This window comes from Dermochelys coriacea, chromosome 1 (assembly GCF_009764565.3).
Source record: "Dermochelys coriacea isolate rDerCor1 chromosome 1, rDerCor1.pri.v4, whole genome shotgun sequence".
NCBI lineage: Eukaryota > Metazoa > Chordata > Testudines > Dermochelyidae > Dermochelys > Dermochelys coriacea.
The window spans coordinates 261,531,933-261,540,795 of record NC_050068.2 but is presented as its reverse complement, the minus strand read 5'-3'; the positions used below and the strand labels follow the sequence as shown (position 1 = coordinate 261,540,795).

Here is an 8,863-nt window from a genome sequence, read left to right as displayed (position 1 = left end):
AGCGTGTATTTTTTAATCATGACATAGAATCTCTAACACTTCCTAGGATGCCCATCTTTCCCATTAGGCAAGTGTGACAGCAAAATATAAGACAAGGGAGATCTATAAAGATAATATTATTTAAATGACAATTTAGTGAAAATTCACAGAGCAGGGGGTCACCTACAGTAGGGTATCACACACTGGAGTTTTTCATCTGGGACACATTAATTCATCCTGAGCTTGGTATATTTATGTATGATGCAATATGATGACTTTTCATTGGACTGTCATCACCTATCACAAGATTATCATTATGCATCTCAATGTGGTAACATTTTGCAAGGCATGAAAGTTATTGGGAGAAAGTTATTGGTTATTGCAAGCCCTGCTGCTTGTGGGACATGGGATCATCTTACACAGTGGTTCTCAACCAGGGGTAATTGTATCCCTAGGCATGCATCCGATGAAGTGAGCTGTAGCTCACAAAAGCTTATGCTCAAATAAATTTGTTAGTCTCCAAGGTGCCACAAGTACTCCTTTTCCTTTTTAAGATTTTCTGAAAAGTTAACTGTAAAAGGCATGTCACTGCCTCTTGGGATGGTCTCTTGAGGGGCCTCAACTTTTCCTGACTGATCCCATTACAAACATTATTTGTTTAAAGTTGCTAACAAAGTCTTTTTAAGATAATTAGGGTGTGCTGAATCCAAATACGGTTGTTAGAAAACTGTACGTTGTGTATAAAGGCCTCTACAAAGAGAACAAAGTTGGATCTTAATGGGCTGTAGGACATAGTAAAAGTAATCAAAAAATATGCACAACTTTTTTATAAAGCTATTGAATTTCAATTTCTTATTTGCAAGAGGTATTAGAAATATTTTAATATGATATACAACCATGAAAGAGCACGTTTAGCTGGCTTTTATAACTTGAGCATAAGCAACTTGAAATAAAAGTATACAAATTGATTGATTTTCTCTCAGAAATACAACACAATCTGAAAATACCCGTGAAGAAAATATTTTCACTTATTTTAAAAACTAAACATTGAGTTAACATTTTAATGCACACAAGTTAGTACACCATTAACATGTGCTTATTTCATGAAACCCTGGAACACAGTGGCAGATCGAATTAAAAATATCTTATTTGGTCGCTTACTGTGACACATTATTTATTTGATAATACTGTCCTTAAGCACTAAGGTACAGGTACTTCGACACAACTTCGTGCCAGTGCTCTACATTTGCATGCTTCTATACAAATAAGTCATGCTGTTTTGTAGCTGCATTGCTGACTTCTGCACCCTGTGCAGCCACAGAATACTGCCTCCATGCAGTCTGCTGGTATTGGTGGCAATGAAGTGAGCTATGGCAACAGACCTTTGTTCTCTTGTTTCCAAAACATTGTATTTGGAAGAGGAAGTACTGAATTTGGTCAGTGGGCCTGTTTAGAAACTAGTGCCTACTAATGAGCTCTCTCTATGTGGAAGAAAAGAGCACCACCTGTTGGTATCAGAGTAGCAGCAGTACAGCTTCTGATGACCACAAGTATATGTCATAAGCTGTTTCTCCATAAAATTGTCCAATTGCACTTTTCCCAGGATATTTACATTCAACAATGTGTCTTGTATGGCTTCAGCAGCCAGATCTTCCCAGAGAAAACCTTGAACCTTTGAAGGGTTTGTAAAAGGGCATGCCCTCTTCATTGTCACATTGCTTCCTGGCCTTTCTTGACTCACTGTGAATAAGTTGGTTATCCAAGCCAACATGAAACATGGTTCTGGTGTCTGCTGCAATATGGGCTCTCCAGTTGTAAGACAAGGCGGATCTGCTGAGTGCTGAGAGAATCTTGGTGATGCCTACACTTCCACCTCCTTTCTTTCCTATGCCATTAAGCCACTCTTGGGCTCTGATCAGGGTCCACTTGTTTTAACTTCTCACATGATCTCTTGAAAACAAAGTTCTCTTGCGGGAATTTCTTGAACATGCAGCATCTCCAGTCCATATATTTCACAGAACTGGACTGTCTTCTTTTGCAGACACTGGTGTCTTTACTGGGATCACTAGAGCTTGCCACACGTAAAACATTAGTTGAGATGGTCTTGCTTTCTATAACCTTTGGATTTTGCCTTTGTCAGTGTATTAGGCATAGCAATTTCTGTGACAGGTGTACTCCTGGGGGAATTCTGCACCAAAAAAATAAAAATTCAGCACACAATATTTTAAAATTCTGCAATTTTATTTGTTAAAATAACAATATAATCACACCAGTTTCAATTATTTTGGTAATTTATTTCAAAATACCTGTGAACAAATACGTTTCTAATAATAGACAACAAAATTCAGGATTTTTTTTTTTTTTTTTTTTTTTTTAGAAATAGATTCCTTACTAGGAATATTAATACAGAACTTTAAGTAATTCATTTAAAATACAATACAGAAACATATTCCCACATCACTCAGAAGCAATATAAAGGCTTAGGGGAGTGAGAGGTAACAGAGGAGCTGAGGGAGAGGGAAGGAGCCTGGGAGTGAACCTGGAGGGTTGTTGTGTGTGGATAGGAGAAGTATGGAACTGTTTTTTTGGGTGTGTGTGTGTGTGTGTGTGTGTGTGTGTGTGTGTGGAGGATGTTAGTGTGGAAGAAAAACGCAGTCTTCACTCTTAGGTTGTTTGCAACAAGTCAGAGACAGGTTTATTCTCAAGCAATTGCAAAGGGGAGAGTGCGCATGGACAGGGATTCCCCCTTCCTAGGCAGGTCTCCGCCCGATAAACAATTAGGGCAAGCATTTATACCTTTTGTTACATACAATAATGATCAACTGCTGAGTCTTGTTTATACATATTCTTTCCTGGTATCTTACTTTTCTCAGCAGTTCCTGCTACAGTCTGCGTTCCATTCTTATCTAACACAAGGTCAAATCAGCATCCCTTACAGTTTTCCCACTTGCTTCCCACTTGCCCAGGCCCTGCCTTAAAGTCTCGCATTATTAGAGTTAGATTTAGCCTGACTCTTGCTCTATTCCTAAGAAAACTAAGATGTCTGCGTCCAAATTCCCTTTATCCCTTTTTCCACTTCCACATTAGGAAGCTTCCCCCATGCACACCCTGATTGACCCCTAGCCTCTCCCATTCAATCAGGCACATCCGTCCCGATCCACGTGTGTCCCTAAAGCGCCCATCCCATTCAGCTCCTGGCTCAATGCTGTTACCCCACTAGCTCCTGTGCCCTCGCCCCAGTCTGTGACCTCCCCAGCAGTCCCATGTGCCCCGCTCTGTCTGTCCTCCCACATCCTGTGCTTCCTAACCTGGCTCCATGGTCAAGGTGCTGCAATGAATGCAGCCGGCTGCTGGCTGTTACTGCTGGTCAGCCACTGCTGGCTGTTCTGGTGCCACAGCAGCCTCTGGTGGGCAAAAGGCAGAACGGCAGCACATCTCAGACAATATATATTCTGTGCAGAAAAAAAAAATTTCTGCGCCGGACAAGAAATTTTGTGCGTGCGCAGTGGCACAAAAATCCCCCATGAGTACACTACTGTTTTGCCAGATGGACGCAATTCTATCAGTGGCCTCTCTGCATTTGACATCTTGTAGTTTCTTTCTAATGGCTGTTGCCTCCCTTATTCTACACAATCCCTGTTTACCTGCTTCATGCACATCTTCTTTACTTAATACTTCACAATGTAGAGACTGTAGGAAACCAGTATGGATCTCTTGAGCCTTACTACTGGTTCCATGGTTTACCTACAACTATAATCAATATGAGTGTCATAAAACATCACCTCATCTAACCACTGTTTCTCTCTCTGTAAAAAATGTTGTCACCATCATTTCTGTGTTAATTCTGCTCTAACTACAAAGCATTATATACTATAAAACAAATACAAAGTGTGCAAGAAAATAATTTCACATATTACAGGAAAAATGTTATGATTAACTTACTTATAATATTATGATACACAAATAACCAAATACTCTAAGAAGTTGAACATTAGGGTGCCGTGTTTAAACCATGAAGTTTGACTTCTCGTTTCTGTCTTAATAGACTGACAAGGAATTATGTCATGTTGTTGTAGTCAGTCCCATGATATTAGAGAGATAAGGTGAGTGAGGTAATATCTTTTATTGGACCTACTTCAGTTGGTGAGAGAGACAAGCGTTCAAGCTTACATATGCTTTTGAACTACACAGTGCTCTTCTTCAGGTCACCGTGTTGGTGAGAGAGACAAGCATTCAAGCTAACAGACATTGGTCCAATAAAAGATATTGCCTCACCACTCATCTCTCTAATTAATTACATCGAAGCGTTTGATTGCGCTGACAAGTTCATGCATGCGCTGTTTGCATACCCAACGTTTCCGGTGAACTTTGGCAGCCGTGTTTGCGAGCTGCAGGGTCTGAACGTCAAAGCTCGGGCTTGGCAACCACCAGGTGTGAAACCAGCAGGTTCAGATGGGATTAGAAAAAGGTGTTACCAACTTTGAACAAAAACCGCCTCCTGGGCCTGCACAGAGGCTGACTCTGCCATTTCGGTCCACTCTCTAGTCTAGGGGCTACAGTCCAGAACCTGGCAGCGCTCGCGTGCCCCAGCTTGCCGGGCCTCTGACCTCCAGCTCGGCCCCCAACCTCGCCGACCCCCCGCACCTCTTTGAGAGGCGGGCGGTGCGCGAGGCATGATGGGAACCACAGTCCACGCGCAGGGCTCCCCCACCGCAAGGCCGCGTTCTTCTTTTGTGGAACTCCAATTCCCGGTATGCCTCGCGGCACAGCGAGCCCCCGCGCGGGGCACCAGGGGACTCGTCGTCTTTCCGAGCGCGCGGCGAACCTCGCTAGGGTCTCCAGGGGAACCACAGTTCCCAGCGTGCCCCGCGGGGAAGGGCAGGCGCCCGCCCCGCTGCGGCGGCCGGGCGAGCGAATCAGAGCCGGGGAAACAAAACTGCCGGGTTTGAAATCCTCCGCCTCCCCCGGCGCCATCGTCCTCCGCGTGACGGGCCAGAGTCTGGCGCGTCGGACCCACGCACGGCGCGCAGGTGAGCCGGCCCGGGGCCGCGCGGCTTGTTTATGGTAGGGTCGGCCGGAAGTTGACGCGCGCGCGCGCGCGCGCGGGGGGGGGGGGGGATGGGCGCGTCCTGACGCCTCTCCAGCCCGATCTCCCCAGGTACACAGCTGCTGGGGGAAGGGGGCGGGTGCGTTTCCCCCCGGCAACCTCTTGCTGCCTCGGGGCGGGGGGTGCCCCGTGCGGCGGGTCCTGCGCCCCGTCCCGTGTGCTCCGGGAGGCGCGTCTCTGGCTCCGCACCCCCGCTTGTTGCTCGCTCGCTCGCTCGCTCGCTGCGTTGCACAACGGAAGCCGCCCTGCTCGTGTGCCTGCCGCCGCCCCTGGGCTGCGCGAGCCGGCCGGGCGGGTTGAGGGGGGTGAGTCACGCTGCGCTGCGCTGCGCTGCGCAGGCCGGGTTGTGGCATCACAGAGCAAGGCGGCGCGAGTCCGGCCTCTTCCCTGTTCCATCCTCCCCTGGTGTGCGGTGCTCTGGCCGGCTCCCCAGAGAGCCACGAACCACGGCGTGATGGGCAGCGCTTGGAGGAGAGCAGCGGGAGTAATGATGGGGGAGGGGGGGTTGAAGTGTCCGACATAGCAGACAGATGGACAAACGGCTCCCTGTGTTGTTGCCCTGTCGGTCCCAGGATATTAGAGAGACGGGGGGGGGGGCGAGGTAATATCTATTATCACATCAACTTCTGTTAGTGCTGCTATGTCTGCACTACAGATTACTTCAGTATCACTTGCGTCACTCTGGGGTGTGAGTAATCCACACCTGAGATTAAGTAGATCACCCTAAGTGCCAATGTGGACTGCGTTATGTTGGTGGGAGAGCTTCTCTCACTGACCTAGGTACCGCCTCTCAGGGAGGCAGGACCCGTCGGCTTTTAGAGCGTCTTCACCAGAAGTGCTAAAGCAGCACAACTACAGTGCAGCTGTACCATTGTAGCTGCTGTAGTGTAGCCATAGCCTGAGAGAGAGAAGCTTCTGAGATCACCCAGCTCAGCTTTGGTTAATGGGTGGCCTAAGAATTCGCTAAAACATGGTGTGTAATTACCAAGTGCTTTACATTTCCAACCAAGATCAGGAGAATGAACCAACCAACGGGAAATCTTGCACTGTCTGCAAAATTTACCAGATGTGTCAGGCTATGGAACAGTCTGTCAGGGAAAGAGGTGGAAAACTCCTTTGCTTGTTACAGTTACAACTAGACTGGGTAAAATACTAGTAAATAAAAATGTGCACTGTACTTGCTCTTGTGTCTTGCATCCATACTTTTGTCTCTGTGGTAGCCATTCAGTAACCAAATCTGATTCTAGTACTGTGCTGACACATGAGTACCAGCCAGGATTTAAATGAAAAGGAAAAACAGTTGTGTTTAACTCTGACTCAGCTTGCAGAGGAGGGGAAACTTGCAGGACTGGATCATGGCTTGTGTTTAAAAGCCATGATTTTGGGGAGAAAGGAATAAGCTCACGAAAGCTTATGCTCAAATAAATTTGTTAGTCTCTAAGGTGCCACAAGTATTCCTTTTCTTTTTGCAAATACAGACTAACACGGCTGCTACTCTGAAACCTGTTTTATGGGATGTTGTCAGGTAGTTTATGTGCCCAGTTCAGTTGTGTTGATTAGCAGTAATGACTAGATTAAAATCTAAACCTTTCCCTGCAACATGCTTTCAGAATCTGAAACCGACCAGTCTAGTCTCACTGTCATGATTGTTACTGTTTGGGTTTTTTTAATAGCTCAGTCAGCTAGATTTCTAAAAAATCAGTGTTGATAACCTGAGATGCTATTTGTAATACAGATTAAAACTGTGTTTCTTCAAGTCAAAGTTTTTGTTGTTGTTTGTTTTTATCTTGACAGTGTACTCCCTTTAAATCAACAGTTCTTGGAGGTTGGTGAAGTGGAGAAAATGGCATCCGAGGACATTACTAAGCTAGCAGAGTCACTTGCCAAAGCCCAAGTGGGCGGAGGGCAGCTGAGCTTCAAAGGCAAGAGCCTGAAACTCAATACCGCCGAAGATGGTAAGAGAAAACTCTTGTGTTGGGGCAGTGTTTCCCCTGGGTACATGTCAGTGCCATCCTAGAGCTGTGTGTCATGAACCTCCTCCTAACTAAAGGTGTCTGGACACAGCTAACTCCAGTATGTGAGAGTCTCTGTAACGTGGCAGGGGACACAAGGGTCAGCCATCTGAGAAATGGGGACTTCTGATAGAGAAGCAACCCCTCTCCACCACCCTAGCACAGCATCACTGCTACAACTGGAGAAACTGGTTTTGACTCTCCCTGACTTATAAGTGTTGATTTTGTTCTGGGAGTGACTCTTGTCCTTCTAATACATACACTGACGCTTTAAATTGCTAGAGGCAAGAGACTTTCCTCCTACTCTAAACACTTCAGGAAGCCTAGTAAAACTCAGAATGATTGAAATGCCCAGGGACGCGAGCAAGACTTCACAAGCTCCATGCAGGGGGATTGGTTAGTCTCCCCTGCCTGCTTCCACAATCCCCCTTGTCCTAGGATAGAGTGCCTCGGTTCCTGTCTCAGTCCTAGACAGGCTTGTTGTTGTTTGCCTGGGGTGCTCTTCCTCCCGCACATCTCTTTTTAGGATAAAGAACTGGCTCGGGCAGTCTTTGTCTTGCAGTGGCGGGTGGGGGAATAAATCCCTGAATCACACCTGGAAGTAGGTTGTTCTCAAACCCATGACTGGCTTTTCCTACTAGTTTGCATGGCGATGCTCTCCTTCTTACCTCTCCTTGGTAGTGCAAAACCACGTTAGTTACGGGTAAAAGACCTAGACACTGGGGAATAATGAGTAGTGGTGGGAAGAGAGACTCTGCAACCTGCCCTTGAATGTAACCTAAGATGACTTAGGTTAGAAAGGAGGAAAGTAAGGCTCTGCTTGCTTTGTGCAGCCAAAGAGGTGTCTAAGGAAATTGAGGAATTTGATGGCTTGGAAGCCCTGCGCCTGGAAGGCAACACCGTGGGTGTGGAGGCAGCAAAGGTCATTGCCAAAGCCCTGGAGAAGAAAGCTGAGCTCAAGGTGAGATCTTTTAGTAGTACTGAAGGGGAAGGGAGGATATATTGATGAGATGCTGAGGGTCTATCTGTTTTTGAGCACTGACCCAGGACAGGTTCCTGCAGGAGCAATACAAACTTCAAATTCCTTCCTTGTCCCACCAGCATATAACAATAGACCCAGGAAACACCAGGCCTGTGTATGAATAAGTGGTGGCAAATCCTCAGGACCTCATAACTTGGCTTAACAGCCCTGTGAGTAGCTTTTGCTGAAATGCTGCATTTCAGCCTTGGGCAGCTCTCCATGGCTGAGACAAGAAAGCCATGAGAGAGGACTCTCACCAGGGTAAGCCTCTGTAAATCAGAGGGGAGGACTCCAGTAATGCAGTGTGGCCACTTAGGGCTGTGATCTCATCAGATCTTGCGGAGTCAGATTTCCTGCTTGGGTAGGATACTTCAAAGCAAAGCCCAGAGTGCTGCAGGAAATGGTGATGAAGGTTCATCACAATGTTTTCTACCCCTTGAATTATTATCCAGTATTCTAGCCTAGCATTGAGGTGGGTGGGTACTGTACCACTGGAAATGCTATCTTCTGAATGAAACCTAAATCTGAAGCCTTGACTGCTTGAGGTCACTGAGGTTTCTATGGCCCTTCTCATAAGTTAGGCTCCCTATTCTGATGAAATTCTCATTCTGCATCCTTCAGTTTTCACTGGGTATGGTCTTCACTTATGTCCTCAGTTCTTGTGTGTTGTTGATGTGCACTGTTAAACAGCTGATGAATTCTACCCCAGAAATGACTGTTTCCTTGGTGAGTGAAGTGAATTAT

The 8,863-nt window shown here is 46.2% G+C and overlaps 2 protein-coding genes across 9 annotated transcripts in view; one reads left to right on the top strand and one right to left on the bottom strand.

Moving 5' to 3' along the window:
- Positions 1-845: 845 nt before the first annotated feature.
- On the bottom strand, positions 846-5,450 carry LOC119849910 (serine/arginine repetitive matrix protein 1-like). Its single transcript, XM_043502303.1, has 2 exons — positions 4,522-5,450; positions 846-2,173 (listed from the first exon to the last, which is right to left on the bottom strand). Exons 1-2 carry the CDS (start codon positions 5,437-5,439, stop codon positions 2,069-2,071), a joined length of 1,023 nt encoding a protein of 340 aa, XP_043358238.1. The 5' UTR covers positions 5,440-5,450; the 3' UTR covers positions 846-2,068.
- The window catches only part of RANGAP1 (Ran GTPase activating protein 1), a 26,605-nt gene continuing 22,618 nt past the window's right edge, over positions 4,877-8,863 (top strand). Inside the window, exons 1-3 of one of the 8 annotated variants that reach the window (XM_038387300.2) lie at positions 4,877-5,009; positions 6,881-7,041; positions 7,932-8,059. In XM_038387300.2, the coding sequence (XP_038243228.1) occupies positions 6,930-7,041; positions 7,932-8,059 (240 nt within the window). In that variant the 5' untranslated portion in view covers positions 4,877-5,009; positions 6,881-6,929. Of the gene's footprint in view, positions 5,033-5,067; positions 5,138-5,253; positions 5,392-6,185; positions 6,231-6,877; positions 7,042-7,931; positions 8,060-8,863 lie in introns of those variants that run through there. The other 7 variants (XM_043502258.1, XM_038387296.2, XM_043502276.1 and 4 more) reach the window with 7 other exon arrangements.

What these genes read in the sequence shown, in the direction of transcription:
- LOC119849910 (XM_043502303.1), bottom strand. Translation starts at nt 5,439, where the DNA reads ATGCCACAACCCGGCCTGCGCAGCGCAGCGCAGCGCAGCGTGACTCAC. An exon ending in GGACTGTAGCCCCTAGACTA is followed by an intron (nt 2,174 to 4,521) that starts GAGAGTGGACCG and finishes TTTATTTTTTTG; the next exon opens with GTGCAGAATTCCCCCAGGAG.